Source organism: Pyxicephalus adspersus, chromosome 3, assembly GCF_032062135.1.
Source record: "Pyxicephalus adspersus chromosome 3, UCB_Pads_2.0, whole genome shotgun sequence".
Classification (NCBI taxonomy): domain Eukaryota; kingdom Metazoa; phylum Chordata; class Amphibia; order Anura; family Pyxicephalidae; genus Pyxicephalus; species Pyxicephalus adspersus.
Window position 1 is genome coordinate 136,181,213 of NC_092860.1, and position 24,106 is coordinate 136,205,318.

Consider the following 24,106-nt stretch of genomic DNA (forward strand, 5'->3'; position numbering starts at 1 on the left):
TGGCAGTCTTGGATGGGTTATCATAACATAGATGGGAACGGCTTTTATCAACAGTGACTGACAATATCCATACATACAGGTATCTTTACTTGGTTCCCTTGCAGAAGATCAGTGACATCACAGTCCATCAGAAAAACAACCTAAAGCGGACCTTTCACCAAAAATGTTACTTTAGATAAAAAGATAGATAACCCTTTTGTATAAAGTAAAATATATCTTCTTTATTTATTCCTTTAAAACACCTCTTTTTAAAAATCCCCTCCCCTTCTATATTTACTGCTGTGGCAGTATCGACTAAACAAGAACATAGAGCCTCCTGGGGTACCTACGCCACATACGTCACATACCCCAGGAGGCTTCTGACTGCTCTTTCTGTGCATGCCCAAGCTTGGACATGTGCAGAAAGGGCTTTTTGCCTGCAATAGGAAAAAAGTGCTGATCGTGCGCATGTGCAATGTGATCAGCAGGCTCTGCGGTGCAAGATTGGGTGACGTAGCCAGAAGAAGAAAAAAGACAAATTAAGATGGCACTCAGTGAAGGCAGAATATAGGACGGCGTGGGCCTCAAACAAGGAAAGCTCCTCAGGGATCAAGGGCTCTACGTAAGAAAAGGAAAAAGTGATAGCCTCCCAACTCTCTGTGACACACACACATACAGAGTTGTTGGTCTAGTGGACCCAAACTTTGGAAGATCTCCCTGGTTCTCTAAGCACTCCCACTTTACACATCTTTCCTTTCTTTCTTAGGTCAGCAAACTTTTTTGACCACTAGGCCATTTCAGGGTTAGGCAGGAGCACACTAGGCCCAACTCTCTCTCAAGTCCCACCCCAATGGCTCTGCCCCCCACCAGGAACACCCCCTGAAAGGAAATCCCTCTCCTTCACAATGATTACAGAGGAGAGGGAACGCCCCCTGAAAGGAAATCCCTCTCCTCTGCAATGCATACGGAGGAGATAGAATGTTCCCTATTTAACCCGGCGGTGGAAGTGTTAACGAAGGCCGCGGTAAATAGAGAGCCACCACACGGAGGCTCAAAAGCCGCATCCAGCTCTGGAGCTCTGGTAGCCCCAGTAGTTTGTTCCGGCTCAGCCACAGGTTGCCAGACGGCATTAGGCCGGATTGGCCAGGGGGCAGGAACAAACTACTGGCTAGGCCATATCCTGCCTAAGGGACGGAGTTTGGCAACCCCTGGTATATCCAGTCCTACTGCCTGTGCCACCTGACCTCAGGTTTCAACTCTCCACTAGTCTCAAAGACAAATTCTCTTTTAATATCATCTGCTAGATGCTTCTTATTCACCTCTAGTTCCTGGTCTGGAGGAGGGATGGAGTGCTTGGCCACCCATACCTTCCAAGACACTGTGGGTCTTGAACTTAAAAAAAGAGATGCAAATATGCAATGCCACACTTACAACCCTAATCAGTGACTTCAATTCCTTTCCCAGGTGAAATATAGGAAAACACCTTGAAATAAACCTTAAATCCAGCCATCCATTTTTCACTATATTACACAGCATTTACTAAAATGTAAAGTACGAACATGTACAAAATCCATTACTCTTGCCTATTTGTGCTTGGTCCCCCTTTTTCATTTAAAAAAAAGTACGCAGATACAGTGGAAAAGATACAGTAGCTATCTCAACAAATCAGATCTAATCAAATCAGAGGTAGACATCTTCCTCCTATACTTGAAGAATGTTATTGTCTTTAATATTAGATTAAGACAATCCCCCAGAAAGCATAAAAGTAGTGTCAGACTTACTAGATTTAGTTATTAGAACAGCCAACTTGCTTTAGAAGCAAAGTTTTAGTAGTACATCCTTCACTAAATTATTATTTCTAGATAAAAATAATATACAAATAATTTAAAGAAATGTGTAAACCAATTATAAACAGGAAAATGCATTAGACTAAAACACGGCCAAATACTATTACAACAGTAAAATATTTTTTTTCCTTGTGTTCATTTGTCTCCTCCATGAAATATAGCCGAGCCATTTTGCTAATTGATATTAATTGCCCATGTCTAAATAAACCAATAATATGTTATCAAAGCTGCGTGTGTACAACAACTTGGTACACGGCAAAAACAAAAGATAATTAGGCTGTTTGTAGAACTGTTGCTGAACAGCTGGAATTACAGATTTATTTTAGGAATAATGACTACCCTTAAAGAATTAATAGATTTCCTATGAAAGTAACAGTTTTAGAGAAAATGCTACATCTAGATTGAACTTTTTAATCTGCGTAAACATAAACAAATATAAATCTTGTTTTGGGCATATAGCAAAATAGAGGTGTTCAAAGAAGTTACACATATAATTTGTAACTCCAATACATATTATTAGCACACTAATCCATAAATAAATGTATAGGGTGGTGTTTCTCAACCATGGTTGCTAGGGGTTATTGTACAATGAGCCATTTGAGCCTTTCAGATCAGTTACCACTGTCACCATGATCTATTTGGTTTTATGTAATGATGGTATTCTTCCAACAACGTAAGAGGCATTCATGCCATTGACCACCAGGCTAATGTACCATAAATCGGACATATCATAAACATTGGAAGGGCTTTCCTAAGACCTGAAAACTATTTTAAGGACCCCCCCCCAAAATTAAAAGGTTGAGTATGGAGATTTTGCACATATTTGATATTTTGTTTATTTCATTTAGCCAGTAATTTTTAATTAAATTCTTTTAAACTTTGACTCCACATTATTTGGATTTAAATACCAAATACCTCTATATTAAACCAACCCCCAATGAGTCATCACAGTAGAGACAAATCCCATGCCTGACAGCCAAGTCCAAGATTTTGTTCAAGAAAATGGAGCTTCACAGCCACCTTCACCTACTGTACTGTTTTAGCACCCAAGGCTACATACACACGTCAGATGATTCTCGTTCGAATATCGCTTGAGGGTTATTATCGGATGAGAATCTGACATGTGTATAGCGCTCGTCCGATGAATCTGTCCTGGCAGATCCACAAACGACAAAAGAAGAACGAGCACAATCTATGTGCAGTGCTCATCCATGCATCTTCCAGACTTTTCTCATTGAAAAGGATCTTTCATGACAAAAATCTAACGTGTGTAAGTAGCCTAACCCATAGTGCTCTGGGAATTCTGTGCACATATCATATCAACTGTTTATTTTAAGAACAATATGTACTGTATGGTAAAAAAATAGCCTTGTTTAAATAGCTGAACACAATGACAGAAGCTCAACCTACCTGGCCAGCATAACTATAGATAAGGCACCTAGATGTGGTAAACACTGTATTTTTTCTGCTATTGTGAATATAATAGTATTTAGTGCTACCTTTCATAATAAAAAAAATGTTTTAGGTGGAGTTTTCCTAATGAACCATACTTTCACAGTTAATATTTGATAGCTTTGAAATGTATAGTAATAATGATGATCATCACATCTCTAAATATGCTGCATGCTTGTGCCTTTGGTATAGTATATCATTAAAATATACTTTGAAGGGAAAGAAGAGAACAATAGCGGTCATTGTTCTTACACTGAGATTTAGGCAGTCAGCAGAAAAGAACATAATGTAAGATTCCTTTGTTAAAAATTCAACGTTATATGCAATATAAAACACAGGGAGTTTGAATTTTTATGAAATATTTACTTTTGGCTCACCTTTGTCCAATGATATTTTAAAATTCATTTTACATTTCTGCAAGTCTACCCTAGGAGCAGTTTATAAAATATATACTTATAAACACTATATGTATATATATTAAAACACTGCTGATCCTGTGGAAGCTTAGAATCCCAAGTTTCATGGAAAGATGTTCCAGCATTGAGAAAGTTGGTATTTAGAATCTTCAGTTTTCCTGGAATCTTACAGTAAGCCAATGATACAACCCTTGCCTAGGCAAACCCACCAAAAGCCAAGGGGTAAGATGAATATTTTGTTACATTTTTCTTTAAAGCGTAACTAAACTGAAAAATAGAAAAAAATCACACTTACCTTTAATTCCACAGGACCCTTGATCATGCTGGAGAAGTCCTCGATCAGGTCCCGCGGCATACCAAAATTCTCCTTCGTCCAGGCACTTCTGCTGTCATCTTTGGCCTTTTTCTTTCATTTTTCATTTTCATTTGGACTTTTTCTTTCATTTTTCATTTTCTTTTCATTTTTTTTTTCATTTCACCTTTTTCTGGCTACGTCACCCAATCTTGAACTGTGCAGGCATGAGATTGGGTGATGTAATCTTCTGTAAAAGGGAAAAAAAGAGTGCGGATCTCACTGCGCATGCGGGAGATCGGCATCTCTATTTCTTCAGGGATGGAAAAGGCCCTTTCTGCGCATGCCCAAGATCAGGCATGTGCAGAATGAGCAGCCAAGGGTCTCCTAGGATGCTTGACGTAGATATCCCGGGAGGCTCTGCGCTCCCATTCAGTCTTGATCAGTGCGACGAAAGAAGGGGGAGGTGCTTCACCCTTTTTTTATAAAGGATGTTGCGTTAAAAAAAAAAGAAAAATATTTTTAATATTTTAGGGTTGTCTACCCTTTATGTAAAGTACAAATTTGAATTTAGGTCTGCTTCAATAGTTTTAACTTAGTGACAACCAGCTAATGCTGTGATCAGGAAGTGTAGAGCTGACAGAGGAAAAGAGACCTTTTGGATTTTTATTGATATTTCATGGATTTTTTTGGCCTGAGAGACATTCCATTTAACTGATCTTCTACATTAGTGAACACATTTTCTTCTTTAATTCCCAATACCCCAAGGGTTCTGCTGCCTGACCCATTAGATTGTATTCTTTTTAGCTTTTTATGTAATTAAATCTTTACCTCAGCATTGAAAAATGGAAAGAAGGGACTATAAATAAATATTATAGTATAATCATCTTTAATTTTTCAAAAGAAATGTACATTTATGTATGTCATTTGACATAAAGCGTGTAAGAAGCTTAGGGAAATACAGTTATAGAGAGAAGAGAAGAAAGCTAATCTTTGTGTGTCACATACTTAAAGATTACTATGAATGTAGAACTTCATTGAAAATTTAAACCTTTTGAACAAATTTTTACACATTTTATTAATAATTTAAATGCTGTCACTTTTTTTTATATTATAGTCACAATCAAGACATCAGTTTCTATTAATTTTTTGGAGCTTTTAAAGAAAACTTATATTGGGAGAAATATCATGTCTACATTGGTGATTTTTCATTCTGAAAATGATTGTTGTCCAATTTTAATACCAATACCACTATTTCAATGCTTCTGAATTAAATTCTCAATATAGATAAATATTCTGATTTTAAGGCATTCATATTTAAGTTCAAAAAGTGGTCAGAAAAGTCTGAGTATTTAGAGAGTCTAAGCAATTTGATTTTTTAACACAAAGGTGAGCAGTTGTCTGTAATTTCATTTGACACATATTGCTTTAAAATAAATGTTAACAATAGATGCATAAATATGTACAATTGTACATATTTATGCAGCAGAAATGTCAGGGAAACATGAACTAGTGCATATTAATATTTTGTATTCCCAGTTTTAGTTTCCTTATATTTTACTTGAAAAATGATGATTTACAGAACACAATAGCAGAAGCTGGAATTTTTATACAGAAGTTTTGGCCACTGTCAAAAGACAGTGGCCCAAACTTCTGTATAAAAATTTCTGGACTGATTTTTCCCCATGTAGTTCTACAGAAACTTAAAAGCCTCTAAAGCTGGTTAAATACCAATAAATTCTGCCTGCAATGCACATTGAAGTATATTAAACATATTTTTCCAAATAAAATACATGTAGGCACTAAATGAATAAAACAATTGACTCATCAGAATAACATCCTTTAAATGGCCAAACTAAATTTATTAAATGGGTTCATCTAATTTTCTAATTTTTTACTTAAAGCCAGCCTGTTTGAAAGCAAATGATTACAGATGTGCTGTCTTAAATGCTAACCCATATATATTTTTATATATATATATATATATATATATATATATATATATATATATATTTATTTATTTATTTATATACATCAGGTAGTCCCTGAGTTAAGGACATCCGACATACGGACAACTTCTAGATACGAACGGGGCTTCTCTGCAGTATGGTAAAAAAAATAGTTGCAGTTGTTTCTTTTTGCATACCAAAGCACAGCTTGCTTACAGTCAGGATTTTATACAGTAACTGACACCATGCTGTCTAATAATATGTTGAGACAAACATCTGTCTTAATAGCATTTATTAAAATAATGGACCTGTTCTGACTTACATACAAATTCAACTTAAAAACAAACCTACAGTTCTTATCTCGTATGTAACCCGGGGACTACATATATATATATATATATATATATTTTAATCTGACTCCAGAGAAATTGGGGTTCAGATGCTAGATGCTTCCAGCAATGTGTAACAGGGTAGATTTTTTTGATAGGCAGAGTTTTTATGAATTTTTAGGAGGTGTTAGCCACAGGTGTCCCGTACTTGCACGTCAAATTTTTTTTACTTGTACCCCCGTTTCCAGATAAATTGGGGTTTAGGTGCTAGAAGCCTCCAACAATGTGTAACAGGGTAGGGGTTTTTTGATGGGTGAAGTTTTTAGGAGGTGTTAGCCACAGGTGTCCCACACTTGCACCTCTAATTTTGTTCACCTGTACCCCCTTCCTGTTCCAGAGAAATTGGGGTTCAGGTGCCTCCAGCAATGTGTAACGGTAGATTTTTTTGATGGGCAGAGTTCTTTATGTTCTGATGATAGCCTAACAAATACATTTTAGGGGGTGTTAGTCACAGGTGTCCCCCACTTGCACCTACATTTTTGGTTTTGTACATCTCCCCATTGCAGAGTAATTGGGGTTCAAAGGAGGGGGATGTCATTGTACACACCCATTTGTACACGCCCCGTGGTAGATTTATTTCACTGGTAGATTTTTTTCATTAGAACATCGGATAGGGAATCCCCCTCCTCCGCAGTGTCTTAGGAGGAAGGGGATCCCCCATCAGAGATCTCCCCTCGGCAGCTGAGAGGAGCCACAACAAGGAGGCTGAAGAGCCGCATGCGGCTCCGGAGCCGCAGGTTGCAGACCCCTGGTTTAGGGTAAAAACACTTGCAGAAAGTGTTAAACCTGAACTTTTCTCAGGTGGTTAAAAGCCATCTCTTACCTGGTCCGGCTGTGATCATCCCGTGTTCTGTTGTTCCAGAGTCATTCTCCAGCGTCGTTCTCCAGCCTTGATCTCCCTCTCCAGCGTCGGGTGCCTGTCTTCTCCGCCGGCTTCTTCTTCTCTTCTCTGTTCGCGTTGCGTGTACGTGTCCCTCGGCAATCCCTGATGACGTGCCGGCAGGAGGCGGGGCGGGAAATTCAAATAAATTCAAAAAAGCTGTCCAATACAAAGAAATCTTTATATAATATATATATATATAATTGTATTATATATATTATATATATATTATTTAAGCTACTGTACAATTACATTACACACAATTTTTTTTTTTAAAGTTTTTTTTTTTTAAAGATTTTTTTTTTTATGTTTTATAAAAAAAATGTTATTAATAAATTTGTAAAATTTTGGACATATTTCGGTGAGTTATGCGGTAATTCGGTGAATTATAAGTAATTATTGAGTAATTCGGTGAATAGCCTACAATCTAAAATAAATTTCCATGCAAAAAATGTAACACTTTTTGCATGGAAGTATGGAAGTTTGGAAAGAATTAGAACACCCAGCGTTAGCGTACACGTCCCTCGGCGATTCCTGATGATGTCCGTGCATGCGCCCGTCGATGGACGTCGTAGCGGGAAATTCAAATATTTTGTATTGGATTCAATACAAAGTCCTGTATCCAATCCACTACAAAATAATACAAAATATATTTATGTGGTTTTGTCCATAGGTATGTGATGTTTAAAATTTACCACACTAGGGAGGTGTTTTAGAAAAATATATTACTATACAGTTTACCAAATTATTGCATTTTCAGTATTTTTGATTTATTTATGTATTCTTGTTTAAGCTGATTTTTGTGTTTTTTATTTAATTTTATAAAAAGTTAAATTTTTTTTTTTTCATGATATCTACTAGACCCTTGTTCGGACATATTTCTTTAAGTTACAGGTCTACAATTTAAAAAAAAAAAAATTAATGAAAAACAGTGTACCGCTTTTGGTACAGAAATTTAGACATCAGTGAAACGTCCAGGAAGTTAATAATAATAATAATAATAATAACAATAATAATACAAAACAATCTTTCTAATAATGTGATTAAAGGCATTTGGCTGAAATATCCAGTAAGCCAATAGACTTATTCCTTGACAACAGGCATTCAAAAGTGTCTACCCAAGTCATTTACTACCCGTAGATAGTCTTAATGTCATCCAATTAATAAGGTAATGTGCTGTACTTTTAAAAATGGTGCCTGAATAAGACGAACACTTTCTACAGCAGTCCCTTGGGTTCCCTGGAATACATGAATTAATTTTGATTTATCTTGAAAAAAGTAAATGCAAGTAATATATTAATATTATATATATATATATATATATATATAATACCATGTTCTAAAAGGCCATCTCACATACCCTTGCATTTTCTTTAGTGAATGCAGTTAACACTTCCCTGTCCTTTTCCTGTGTGAAATAAAAGTTATCAAACATCCAGTATGACAGCAGACATGACCAGGACATGTAATTGTTATATAGTTTTAAATAATATAGCTCTTATACCTATGCTGTGTTTATTGCCTTTTCTCCCTGCAGAAACAATGCTTCAAATCATTTCAATCCTATCTTTCAGGTACTCCTTCCAAGATGAAGAAGATATGTTTATGGTGGTGGATCTACTATTGGGGGGAGATCTACGCTATCACTTGCAGCAAAATGTTCATTTTAGTGAAGAGGCTGTTAAACTTTATATCTGTGAACTTTCATTGGCTCTGGATTATTTACAAAAACATCACATCATTCACAGGTAAAATAAATGTCTTCATATATTGTTCAAAGGGTATCTCTAGAAAAAACTTATTGATCAGTAGTAGGTATGGTGTATGAAATATGTCTACCAAAATTTGCATATTCTTCAATGCGGTTTTGAGGGTTCACAAACTTCCAGCGTATGAAAGTGTTTGTTTTCCGTTGTGATAAATCTTGAGTTTTGTTGGGAAGGGAAGCCCATCATTTTGGGTTAAAGGCTTCAGAGACAGATCAAGTAGATCAAGAAGGTTTGTAACATGTATAATAGTGTGTATGTGATTATTGTGTGTTCTAATGATTCTTGATTGGAAGGTAAAGTGCGCAGTGTAATGGTTCTAGTCACTTTCATGACAGCAGAACTCTGTACAAGAATAAAAGAAAAGTAAGTTATTTTTATCTTATAGTTATGAAACATCATAGTTCTGTTTGTGTCATCTAAATATTTGATAATAGGCAAAGTAGATGTAGATTATGCTGACAAAGTCTCTGAAAGTAAATTGGGTTAGAGCCTAATGAACTGTTTCATTGAGTTTTCATTCCCAATAAAAACATATTGTGACCTTTCTGGATTAAGCCCCACGATTATCCAGACTACATTCACACACATACACACAAAATTCAGTGCACATTCACAGCAGTACAAGGGTGGCAATTTTTAAACTCAATCTGGTGTGCAGATAAGGATTTCATAAGGTTAAGTGTTGAGGTAGCACCAAAAAAATGTTATTTTCATTGTGTGTTGTATTGGCACTAACATAGAAATAGCACTAGCATCTGGTAGGGGTTAAAAGGTAATGCCAGAATAAGGCAGGAGATCACCTGTGCTGGGATACCAGACAAGGCCAACCGACCTGTTCCCAGAGCCAGTAGTGCATGGTATCCATTATGGTGTGGTGGTCACTGTGCTGCTTTTAGTACAGGGACAGCTGCTTTTGGAAATATGACAGAGGAAGGGATGGTGATGAATCCTCTGCTTTCTGTCAATTATGACCAATTTTATTATCAAAGAGGAAACATTGTGTTCCCTATTAGACAATTACTATAATTGTTACTGACAAGGGGGTGGCAAATCCCATCCTATAATTCACAGGGTGCCACTTCATAGTACTCCATCTTAAGAGTTCTTTGCTCAGTAAAGCAGCAGTCACAATCAGTACATTATTATAATTCCAACAGATAAAACAATAGTGGCTTTATTTTATCTGTCTCATTGGAATATCTATGGACATATCTGGTTAGCAGTGCTTCTTACCCCTTATTGTTGTTTTACTTATTTAAAGTAGGAATGTTGCATTATTTAAACCATTTTGATAACTGTTGCTGTTAAAATTCAGGTCAATCACAAACTTGATGGAAACATAAAAATCTTTTGGTTTAGCTCCATAGCAACCCAATATAACCGTATTCCCTGATGATTCCATGGGTACATAGAATCAGAAAGTATAGGAAAAATGTAAATAAACACAAAACCTATAAGAAATAATTAATAAAGTCATGGGATTTCCCAGACATTCCAGTCCATATTTGGCTCTTTTTTTAGGGGGTTTAGGGATATGGTTTACGAAAACCCCAATGTTAATAATAGGCAGTCATGTAGGATAAGTTATGTTGGTTTTGCAGTTATGCAGCTTAGCTTACCTTTGCATTTAAAAGCATTGAAAAAAAAATCCCCATGAAAAAAATCACCCATTCCCTGTCCCCCCCCCCCCCCCCCCCCCCCCCCGGTGTTCAGAAGTGTAGCTATGATTAGCCATCAACCCTGATACTGCGGGAAAAAAAAGAGTTTGATGACTGTAACCTTTAATTATCTTTATAAGAAACTGTAAAAGTATATTCAAGTACCGCTATTTTAAGTGTTCACTGACAATGGCAGATACTAGGCCCTTGGAAACACAATTTTAGAAAGCATTTGTAGAAGACATACCTATAAAGAGGTACAAAATCCAAAAGTTAATTACAAGAGAGCAGAAGAATGCAAAAAAAAATCAACAAAGAAAGATAAATATTTCCACTTGGGTTTTTGCAAAGCCCATTTATCCTTCATTCTTTTTCCATTGGATTTCATGGAAATGTCTTAACCAAAAGAGGATTGGTCCTCGGTGTTTCTTTCACACGCTCAAGTCCCCATCTATGTCACCTCCACTACTGTAAAGGCCCTAAAAAGTAAATTTTTCCATTTTTGTGTGGCATTACAACTGTTTATTTTAAATGGGTTTCCACATATAAGATTAGACATAAAAAGCTAGAAGAGGCACAGCACAGAATATGGTGGTGCATTACCATGTGCATTAGAACTCTATTGTCTTGAGATGTTAAAGTGCCATTTATAATGAATGCAACACATATATACACCTAAACACAAAATATATTACCCCAGTCCAAAGCATCATTTGACCTTTAGTGCATTTTCCAAATTTAGAACTGCTTGCCAAGCTGGTGCTAAAAATTTGTTTTTAGAACTGATACCTCCCTTCATCTGTGTTACCGTTTTTATTGTATTGCATGTGTACTGTAATATCTTCTGCAGGTGCCAGTTAGATTTAGTATTTACAAAGCTGTATGTAGTATATTTTTATATATATATATATATATATATATATATATATATAAAAAATATATATATATATATATATATATATATAGTTGTGCTTAAGCAAAAGTAATCTCCCCTTACTGCAAAGAGTGAATGTGCACAAGAGAAACCAAACAATGCAGACAATGTATATAAAGACACAAAACTGGATGTGTGCAAAGTTTGCCAATTAGCAAAGACAAAATCCTAATTCAGTAATATTTTTCTCTCTTATATATGGTATCAATGGTCCATGTGGATTCGGGCTATCCAATAAGTAAATTTAGCTGTATGTACACATGTTGTCTTATACAATAGGTGAAGATCAAAGCGATTGCTGGGGAGGATATGGGAGATTGGGGAAATACTGCTTTCTGTGTGCAGCAGACAGGTGACATCATTATCTTAGACAACCCATGCTGGTATAGGTATAGTCACTTGACTGGACCTCAAAGGCTGTTTTTTTAACATAAAAAAAATCATCTTATTTGATAAAAACTACGCTATTGTTATGTTTGTTATTGATAGGTCCAATATATGGCTCAATCTAACATACTAGCACAGTACACAAATTATAGTACATTACCTGAGCAAATGACATCTCTATAATAGTAATGAAAGACTGTATAGTACTAGCTAGCAATCAGAAAAATCATTGCAGATGGAACCCTCCTGTTCTTAATCCATGGAAAATTTTACTGATTAAAGATTTTTGCCTGATTCCCCATTGTTTTTCTCTATTAGAGCAGAGAAAATCCTCACTTGGAGAACTACAGCCTACTGGTTGTACATATGATGTGAAGCAAGATGAACACAACGAAGAATCCTTGATGGCTAGAGTACACATGTGCTTCTGAATTTCCAATTTCACTGTTTTATTTCAAAACTTGACGGATTTAACCTTGAGGTTTCTTATTACCATCTTGTTGGAAGTTATGTGATTTTTTTTCCACTTGTGCTAAAAAAAAAATACATTTACCAGTAGCACTGCAAGGTTATTCTGACCGGCTTGAAGTGCTCGGAGAGCTGGAAAAACAATCATAGGCAGAAAGATAAGGGCTAAATACAGGGAAGTGGTTTTCAGTTGCTGTAAGATTGTTTCAGATATAGTTGTGTAATTTAAACACTGAACAATGCCTGGCCAGTCCTGTACTGCAAATCAAACTGTACACAATACATACATGGAGAATATAATTAAAGGTTTTCACCTAGAGCAAAACTAGGTTAAAATTGAGCAAAAGTTACCATTTCAAATGGAACTTTATAGGACACATGGAGTCTTTACATTTTTTTAGGTGTGTATGTGTGAATGTGAGGTCATGGCTTGTTAACTGTTTTTGAATGTATATAAGTTACTTATATAGGTAAATAGGGACAAATTTTCTTACCATATTCATAGTCCGTATTTGCTGCATGGTTAATAGTGCTATGGTCCTGAACTATATATCCTGTATATACAACCACCATATAGCTGTGATAGTTGTGACTGATGTAAAGCTTGAATTCACCCAAATGTTTCATCCGTCCTACATATGGGTTGTTTGTAAGCTCTTTGAAAATAAAATATGCCTTTCATTTTCAATCAACCAGCTTGTCATTGAGAGGTATAGTAAGTTTATGACAGTATGACAACTATCAGCCAATCTAGCTGGCAGGATAATGACCGATGAGGTCAATGAAAGGTATAGTGTATAGCTTAGAGCCTAATACAATCAGTGAACATTGGTGATGTTTGGATACAAAGCAGAACACCATGCCTAGCAATCTTAAATCTCTCAAAATTGGATCAAAATGTGAATCTTATCCCAATTGCTCCAACATTACTATGAACCACCACTCTTTTCTATCACTAGCTTACATCAATTGCTATTTAACATCAGGTACTCACAACTAGCTTTATCTCCCAAATACTTTCACTATCAGGTCCTGTTTTCACTGCCCTTCACTTTCATCCCCAGTTCCTTGCCCAAACATCAACTTGGCTCTGTTACCAACTTCTGCCACAAAACCAACTAAAGCACTCCATGCCTAATAAGACTGTGTGCAAAAAGTAAGAATACAATTTTTTAAGATGCATCCAAAACTGCATCTGCAAACATCTCCAGAACACACCCCTACCTGTCCCCAGAAACCACCAAACTTCTTGTACACGCTCTTATCATTCTCGTCTGAACTTCTGTAACCTCCTCCTCCCTGGTACTCCACTAACGCGACTCTCAACTCCTCTTCTGCTGTATCTCTTTGTAGTTCTCTTCAAATCCCTCCACAGGTAATGTCCCACCTACCTTTCTGATCCACCTTTAACCGCTCTCTTCGCTCCTGCAATGACCCACTAGAAAATATCCTCGCTCATAACCTCATTATATGCAGTGCTTCAAGACTTTTCTAGAGCTGCCCCCACTCTGTGGCACTCCCCTCCTTGACCTATTCGACTTGTTCCTACTTTCTGCACATTCAAACTAACCTACCCATTTTCTTCTGTTTCTTAAACCCTCACTACTCACTCACTAAACCATATCCCCTCCTATTGTGTGCTACTCCCCTCTTCTCTTAGATTGTTGGCTCTTCTGGGCATGTTGATCTTGTTTGTCTTTCAGGGACTCTAAATTGTATATTCTAAATTGGTAAATTGTATTCAGTCCTCCAAAAACTAGACAACTTTGTATTTATTCAGACAAACAAATTTGTTTTGGTAAAATTTTCTTTATAAGGCTTTTGATGGTTACAGAAGCTTTTTTGGCCCTTCATTACCCCATCACGTGATATTTCTTGTTTTCCACAGACAAAAGCATTTAGGTGACAGTAGGCAAATACTGATCACATACACAAAAAAAAAAAAAAATTAAAAAGTTCACCGACCTAAACTAAAATATTCTAAACCACCTATCCATCCAATATGCCAATATGCTTCACTTTATTCATTTTTTACTCATACTCAAAGCAGAGTCTAAAAAGGCCATTGTTCTACATATACATGTTGCCTTGGCCTTATACCAGTTTGCTAGAAAAGTAGAACTGGCCTTCAGTATCATTTGCAGTATCTATTAATAAAGGCACTAAATGTAAGTAATTCTACACTTCTCTGGAAACAACCATTTAGATCTTCCTAAGTTTCATAAAATACCTAAGACAGTTTTAAGACATTTCCAGTATTCAGCAGCAAAAAGAGCTAATACTATTACTTTAGGAAGCTGAGCAGTGAAATAAATAACCTTGACACCACTTGAATGGGGCCTCTCATTTTCTGCAGAAAGATGTATAGACATTGTCCAGTTATTCACAGGAAGAACGTTGTTAGGAATTTAGTACAGTCTGCAGATTGCCTTTGTAGGAGAATAAGATTATTATGAAAAATGATTCTTTTTAAAATAAAGATAAAAATACTCCAGCTGGGTAACCAGAAAATCCCAGGGTTCTTATCTTAGCTTCTTTTTATAAGTATTTGTGCTGGTATGAGGTCTCCTGTGGAGTATGTCTTCACAGTCATTCATTACTCATTGCACATTAAAATGTTACACAAAAAGGAATATATTTGTACTGTTGAATTTATGCCACCTAATGAAAATGATGCCATGGTTGGCTAATAAAATGTAGCAAAGCCCTTGTCGCCGTTGTCTTTGTTTGCTGTGTACAAAACCAAGATCCACCTGCATCACTTTCCTCAGCTGGTCGAATGACAATGGTCTCAGTTCTCTGTAAGACCGACCTGTTTCTGCAGGATCAGTCTGCTCTTTCACACCAGGGCTTCCTGCTTACTTCCTTTTCATATGTGTGACAGTTTTCTAAATCCCTAGAGAATGTCCAAAGGTTATGTAGTTGGGTGTTTGCAGTAGAGTACCCTCTACTGCATATCCTTTGAGTAAAGACATCCAGGTTCCTTTTTTCCATTACTTTGGCTTGATTTTTGTGTATGGCTTTAATCTGTTTCTCAATGATCCCTGTTATCTGCATGACCTGGTCTTCTACCGTTTGGACCACGAACATGCCCGCCAATTTTGTAGTTTTCCTTGAAATCTTTTATCTGCATGACCTAAGTTTCCACCAGCTGGACCTCAAGTTTGGTTGCTGATATTACTACTTCTTTTTCTGTCAACTGTTACCAGTTTGACTGTAGCCTATGTCCGCAACCTTAGAGTTACACATGGCAAAGCCCATCATTCTTTGCTGGGTGGTTTGGTAAACATCTGGTTCCTGCTTAGCCTCTGTATCTTGGTCTACATTCATCTGGTGACATGGAAAAATCACTACATCTGTGGCAACTCCGTTTGAAAATGATTTACACTTACGCTTTGATTCTACATGAAATGTTTTGTACTATTTCTTTTCTCTATTGGAGATTTAATCAAGCAAGAGGAACAATGCTTCCTATTTTCTAGCCTTGCCATCTACTGCATATCCTTTGAGAGTAGTAAGGCAATTGAACACCTAATTTACAGGGTTTTTCTTGGCTCTGAACTCCATTGAACTCTGTCCCTGTTTCCCACTTCCATCTGTTTCATAAAAATAAATGAAAATAAACCATGAAATGGAAGTCTCCATTGACATAGAATCACACACCACATTACTCACACAATGCCATTATTTAGATGAGTATTTGAAATCCTGATTATTGGTAGTCCCCGGGTTAAATACGAGATAGAGAATGTAGGTTTGTTCTTAAGTTGAATTCCAGTCGGACAGGTACATTATTTTAATAAATGTAATTAGGACAGATGTTTATCTCAACATATTTTTAGGCAGCTTACTGTACTGTGTCAGTTACTGTATAAAATCCTCACTGTGAGTTATCACAAACAAAGCAAAAAAAAAACTTTATGGAGCCTAGACATTCATTAACTTCTGGAGCAAGCTGTGCTTTGATATGCAAAAAGAAACAACTGCAGAGTTTGCCTTGGTCATTAAAGAATTACAAGAGGCTGCAGAAAGAGCTCACCCCCTTAAGATCACCCACAACCTTGGCTGCGTTTATCAAAAGACTTCTTCTGCAAGTCACGCAAACCGTCTACCTCCCCGCCATCCAGACTCTGTCCAGCACAGCAGTGAGCACGGAAGCCTCGTTCGTATCTAGAAAAGCGTCCGTATGGCGAATGTCCTTAACCTGAGACTACCTGTACACCATAATTGTCAGCAAGTCATCTGTACAAGGGCTGATTTAACAGTAAAAAAGGGCAAGGATAAAAAACGTTATCTAGTACTGCAAAAAGTTTTTTTTAACCAAATGTCATTGTTGTGCGTTCATATGTCTTTTTGTTGCTTGTACAGTATCTAATATTTAATTGACTAATTTAAAAAAAAGTAGTGTGGGGTATACAGAGGCCTTATTTCATTAAAGTTTTGTAATCTTGATTCAGGTGAAATTATTATTCAGAGGAGAAAACCCATTTAAAGCCTATTTGTAAAATCTCGTTAACTGCCCTTGGTCTGCAGTACTGGGAGCAACATGTTGCATCATTAAACCCTAAATTACTTTGAGAAATTTGTAGCAATATTATACTTAAAATAAACCTTAATCTCTTCTTGCAAATGAAAAATTAAATCTGTTTTTTATGTGATTATTTAATGGAACATTTTGACCCCATTTGTTAAAAGGAAATCCCAGATTATATCTTTTTTTTTCTTTTTATTGATCTAAGGAAATCTTTCAAAGAGCAACAGAACAGTTAATCTCTTGAAGCCTTTATTAACATTTTCACACATTGCAGAGCACTTAAATTAAAATGTACAATTTTAAATAAATTATCTTTTAGATGATACCATACATAGTTGAGAAAAATTTAAAGAAACAAGTCAAGGCAAAATTCCAGCTGTGTGTCCAGTACAGTATATAAACATTAATGAAGAACTTCAAGTAAATTGAAAAGAAAAAAAGAGGTCACATATAAATGTGATTATTTGGTACATTAATAATTAAAGCCGATTTATTTTTTTCTTGTTTTGGATAGAGTTAAAATTTCTGGTTTTTAGTCTGTATACCCCATTGGGAAAAGAAATATCCCCAGTAGTAATACAGAGAGCAATAAGCTCTATCAAAATTGGAAAATTATGTTGGGCTTTAAGCTAAGTTTAATCGTTTCTAACTTTTTATGTAGAGGGGGTATGTAATGTTTTAAAAATATTTAATAGATCTAAGGCTAAATATGCATTTTGTTCTATCTTTTCTAATCATGTAAATTTTAAAAACAGAATAATACATTTTATTTGTATTTATATTGACCACTTGGATCCAGCTGGTGGGACATTTTGCCACTTCTTTCTGAGGACTTTTTCTTACAGCTGAAAAGTCCACCCTTCCTCTTCTAGTAACCCAAAACAGAAGTAAAGCTTGCCTAATACAAAAATGCTGGCAGATAGTAATCTTCTATCAAAAATGGTTCTATTGGCCTGTAAACACTTTTTTCCAGTGGTGGCTTACATTGCCTTGTGCTACATTGTGTCTCTCTGTATGGAGGTGGTCATCTCGGAAGAGTGCAGAAATGTAGCTTCTTTCCAATCACCAATGGGTCCTGCCCAAAAGAGCTTACAGACTAAGAGGAGGGGGAAGTAGCACACAAAAGGAAGGGGGAGACGAATGGTACAAATGAGGGTTTAAGAGATAGGTAGGCAAGTTTGAAAAGATGGATTTTATGGTTCTTTAAATGTGCAGAAAGTAGAAGCAAGCGGAATAGGAACAAGGACGAGCATTCCAGAGAGTTGGGGCAGCCCTAGGTCGTGTATTGGAAGAAGTTATGAGAGATGTTAAATAGGAGAAAAACCCTACAAATCTAAAGGGAATTATCCTTTTTGAACAGTTCGTACAGATGTCACTCTACATAGCCTACTACCACTACAGTACACTATATAGGCAAAGACTTTAGGACACCGGGCCTTTACAGTCTGAATTAGCTTTGATTCTGCATTAACACAAATGTATACACTAAATGGACACTACTCAGTTGGGTAGGGCAGGCACTTTTTCATCTTTTTATTTTTGCATTCCAATATTTATGATCTCCTTTTCTTCTACATGCACTGGGCCTATTTCCAGCTATACGTCATTGCTCCTTACCAGCTTCCTGGAAGTGATAAATGTTGCCCATGTCCATGCGATATCTTTCATAATAGCACCATGTGGCAAGCACCAGGTTGCACATAACAAACATACAATTGGGGGATAGTTGTCAGTTCATATCAGAAAGGGCCTGAACCTATGCAACAGGAAGATTAGATAATAATTTCATTAAATCAAAAGATACTAAATGTAAAAGATTGTAAAGAGAGGTATTTGTAAGAATATCAGATCTTTTATGAAAAAACATTAAATATCCCTGTGATGTAATAGCAAAACAATTTTTTCATTCCAAATGAAAAATGACCATTGGTGTCAGATAATTAATTAACCTTGAAGCAGAGAACTAGGAATGAGCAAGTATTTGTGTTCCTAGTTCTTAGGTCCAATGTCCAATGACAAACTAAAACATTGCTAGTGTCAAGGTAACTGAATAATAATAAGGCTGCAAAACTTAGTGTTTTGCATCTTAACTCCAAAGTAATATTTTATTCATAAAATGCAATATTTCCTATGAATCATCATTATCTTATCTCATTATTTGAGTCTGGAAAGCCTTTTTTTCTGTTTCCCCACCAGACACGGCAAGGAACTATCAACAAGAAACCCCCTGTGATAAGAAGTATAAATTTACTTTTACATAAAAAAGGATACCTATACAATTACAACATTACAAATTCCAAATCACTCATTACAGCGGAATAAAACTCCGACATTTAAAAATTGCAATCAGACAGGTACTTTATAGCACAAGGGACAGTCGGTTTCTCTTCTGCAATTAAATAACTTTACTTGCCTGATCACAATTTAATTGCACTCACCTGTTCTCACTCCAGCAAAAAGCATCTGGACACCTTAAAACTGTTTCCTTTTATTGGCATTGAAGTTATCTTTCCTACTAGTGTAATTACAAGTCATTTGTACTGATAAAAATGATCTCCAAGCACAGGACAATTTCATGGTTTTCATTAGAACTGAGAGCCTCTTGTCTCTAAGAGTACGTGATCTCTGTAGTAATACGCAAATTATCAAGTGATACAGATTTAAAACCATCTTCATTTGCATGAATAAATGAATTCCTTTTCCTCTGCCTTTATTGCCACTTTTAAAATGAACCTTTTTAAAAGAAGTAAAGATATCAATTCTATAAATAAAATTTAATGTGCAGTTAAACAAAAACTCATCTCTGGAAGCTATGCTAACAAAAAAGTTGGCAGAGGGACTACTCTTCCGAATTTTCCATGGCCTTGCAAGTGCTGATCTTTCCCCTATTACAGGCTTAACCTATATATTTATCTGCACCATGTCTTTGTGTGGAGGTTGCCATTTTGGTAGAGGCAAGCTTTTCGTCCTAATGGTAGAATCCCCAACAAGTAAATCAGTGAGTAGAACAGTACTGACGTCACTAAATCTCAACCCAAATTTCCTGAGACTAGCTGACTGCTCGGAACCTCCCCAGTCTGGACACCAGCCAGGCCAAGCCCAAGGAGTTCAATGCCATCCTGCCATGTAACCCAATGCTCCTAGTTACCTAACTTGAAAGCCCCCCTGCTGCTGATCTCCAACCATTTATCCTTTTTTTAAAGTGCCTTTCTCATCCAGAGGCCAATAGATAAAGACACATGGGTAGTGAATGGCTCCCACATCACTAGAACTCTTTTAACACAATTTTTTATCAACCTAACATTGTAGATATGTAACCTGGAATGTTCACCTGCCCTTTCCACATTTATAAATTTTCACTTTGCCTAAATCCGACAATGCTTTTTTTATATCTATGTATATCAACGTATACATGTCTATTCAAATGATGTCTATTGGTATGGCGATCTTTAGTCATTTATTTAATTTGGGAACTGTTAAAACTGTTGCCCTGTCTTGGTGTTACACCATACAAAACCCAAATCCTGTAAAACTGAAATGCTGAAAAAAATCTGCAAACTTTTTTGAGGTCTCCTTAAATTTAGGGCAATTTGTTCTGTTATAATCTGCACACATTCAGCAAACAGGGGGTGTGTTACTGTGAATGAATTTACCACTGGGGTTATTCTGATCTGGAAAGACTATGAACATTTATTTAATTGCCTTATGTAGACTCTCAGCTTGACAATACTGCACTCCCACATCAGTTGTATGTGCTAGTTAAATTGTATATTGTTCAAATTGAGATGTATTAGACATTACTATTTTCTAACTGTGGGAAGTCAAATAATCAGTTCCCCACACATATTAAAGGAACATTATTTTATGTATTAAGTGATATTAATGTCAAACAAACACAATGGGGTTCCTTCCCACAGATCTCTAGTGTTCTCACTTTCTTCAGGTCTAATTAGGTTGTATATGGATTGGTAATATTACTGCTTTTTATGAATAAAGAGGTTAAAATAGGTTATCAAAGGGGCTGTTTTACTTTGAGTTTGGCATCAGGAAACAACAGGTGAAGCTGAAAAACTATGGTGGGGTTATACCTGCAAAAAAATGAGTTTTGTGAGGTGTAACATGGGTAAGTTGTGGTTAGGGGGGTGCACACACATTATTTTCCTACTTTTTTTCTTACCCTTTCTACTAATAATCAAAATCCACATGGATGCATATAAGCAGCTTTCAAGAAACAATTTATGTTGCTCACCACAGTAGGAAAGGCTGACTTGCATTTTATAGTGTATCCAAACCATAACTTGTTTTTTTATTTGAATAGAGTTGGAAATAGTAAAAACTGCTGAGCTTTTGCCATTCCTTGGCTCCTTGGCTCATTAATCCTTTGGGAAGTCAGAGGAGAACACAGCAAAGTGAATGGAACTACCCTTTGGAAAAACGATCAAAGGAGCATCTCGATTCCTAAAATTTCCCTTTGTTTCCCGTATTGAGGAAATATTATTATAAGGCAATATTTATATAACGCTGACATATTACACAGCGCTTTACAAAGTCTATTGTCATGTCACTAATATCACGACTATCAAAATTTGAAGGGAAGATGAATCTTCCAGTATATTATCCAAAGCCTATAAATAGTTGACTGTTATATATTCACATGGCTTCATAACCTCTATTACTTACATTTGACTATCACCAAATATTTAGAGCATGCCACCAGATACCAAGCTGGAAAAGCAGTCTTCTTTTAGGATCGGTAAGAGCCATGTGTCTATGGCTGCCATACCATTTGCAGAGGGAGCGAAGGCAAAGCTCCACAATAAATGTGCTTTTACAGTCAATTATAATACACTTAATACCCATGTTCTTTTTTTTTTTTTTACAGGGATATTAAACCAGATAATATCTTGTTGGATGAACATGGTAAGTAGAATACATTTCCTGTAATACACTTATTATATTTAATACAAATGCCCTAATATTCCTCAAGATTCTCCTAAGTATTTTATCTTTTCGTTATATTGCCATTCACTCATCAGATCCATTCTCAGCTTCTAATGTCTGAATACCTTTTATTGTCTATGGACACCTACATATCACACGCATACCAGTTACTGCTTGGCGGGTGGAGCTTGTAGTCCAAATTGCCTTCAGGAGTCACAGGTGCATAAATAGGAGTCTATGACCAATTTAATAATAAATCCATAAACCTACCTGGTGTTTTGTGTTGAGTTTAGGCTTCATGCTCCTATTCTTCAAATGTAAGGCTGACAATGTTTGGTAGCAATTAAGTTTATTTCTTTGCACCAGATTTCTTATATTCGTACTATCACACCTTCTCCATACTCATACTTCCTTCATGATACAGCTGAAAGTTATTTTCTTGGGACCTATGCCTATATTATAATATTGCATCTCCAAAAAGGCATATCTTTTGTTTTCTGCACTGGAGATAATGGTGAAGCCTTCTCTTCTGACTGCCTAAAATATAAAAAGCATTATGAGGCTGGAAAAAAAATACAGAACTACAAAATAATTCTTGGACAGTCATTGTACACTGGCAAAAGACCTTTTCTCAAAGCCAAATCTGACCATTGTTTGGTTGAATTTTGCCCCAATGCCGTGTCTTAAACAATACTAAAATAAGGATATCCTGTTTCCAAAATGTTAAGGCAAATTTTCAATTCCTGTTCTTCATCTGTCCTTATTTCTTGAATCTATCAAACAATTACCTCCCAATAACTTCTGCTCTGTAGATTTTGACATTGTTTGGTAATAAAACATTTTGACACCCTGTTCAAGACAACGTAAGAGGCTTGCTTTATTGTAGCCTCCTCAGCAGTTTGAACTTACCCTTTAATTGATCTCCTGCCATGATATTCAGTGCAGACAGTAAATGACATGCCTTTTACTTCTGGGTAAGGGGAAGCATTTACATACCCCATGCTACATTGGGCAAATCAACTATGTCACAATGGGGGTCCATAGCGCAGTGTAAGTTTTGATGCCAATGACTGTAGCTTTTACAGGTCTCTTTTTGTAGAGTGGGACTAAACTAAACCTATTGCTTAGTCCTTCTTGGACAAAGCATAGATGCATTTTAAAACAATTTTTCCAAAAAAAATCTGAAATCCTTTACAGTTTGTTCCTATTTCTCTATGCATTTCCTCAACTTTTTTAATATATCCAAAATTAAAACCAACCTAATGTCTACACATACACACACTCCTTTTTCTTTACAACCTTATATACTTAGTTACAATATTGGATTATTTGATAGCTTTATATGACAATCTCCCCTCCTTTAAAATTCCCCTTCACATTTTCACTCTACAATCCCTTGAATTCTTAAACCGCACCTTTAAAACTAACTTCTGCAGACAATTCAATCCAATCTAAATTATTCTCTTCAGTCACTAATCTATCATTGCTTCCTCCTCCGTCATCTGACAGAACACAAACTGTCACCTCATCAATTTCCCTTAGTTTTAGTTATTAGTTCCCGATTGTTAACTCATATAAGTAAGGCTCTTATTCTTCTACTGATAGTTGTTGTGACATTTTGCCAAACCATTATATGTCCCTTCTTTTTTATTATATTGTTATATCTGTGCATTCTCTGTCTATTTACTTTGAACAGCAGCACAAACCAATAATATAAATGTACAGATGTTGTGGCTTCCAGACACAAACTAACTATTGCATGGCATCACAATAGTCAACGTATACTCAGACATTGGGCCTGATTAATTAAAGCTCTCCAAGGCTGGAGAAGATACCCTTTCATCAGTGAAGCTGGGTGATCCAGCAAAGCCTGGAATGTATTTCCTAAAAGTCATTTGCTATTTGTTAACAAATTTTTCAATCCTGGACCTGATCCATTATATGTTTTCTGGATCGCCCAGCTTCACTGATGAAAGTGTATCCTCTCCGGCCTGGGGAAGCTTTAACCCTCCTAGCGGTAATCCCGAGTGTAACTCAGGGTAGCTTTACCTTAAAAAAAAAAAAAAAACCCACTTACCGTATTTTTCGGACCATAAGACGCACTGGACCATAAGACGCACCAGTTTTTTAGAGAAGGGAAATGAAGAAAAAAAAGATTCTGAAACAAATAGTGTCCTAAAATATTTTATGTGCATTAAAAACCAACATCAC

General features: G+C 36.2%; 1 protein-coding gene across 1 annotated transcript in view; it reads left to right on the forward strand.

Moving 5' to 3' along the window:
* The window catches only part of STK32B (serine/threonine kinase 32B), a 133,245-nt gene that overhangs the window by 42,932 nt on the left and 66,207 nt on the right, over positions 1 to 24,106 (forward strand). Inside the window, exons 4-5 of the mRNA XM_072406453.1 lie at positions 8,779 to 8,952; positions 21,837 to 21,874. Of these exons, the coding sequence (XP_072262554.1) occupies positions 8,779 to 8,952; positions 21,837 to 21,874 (212 nt within the window). The remainder of the gene's footprint in view (positions 1 to 8,778; positions 8,953 to 21,836; positions 21,875 to 24,106) is intronic.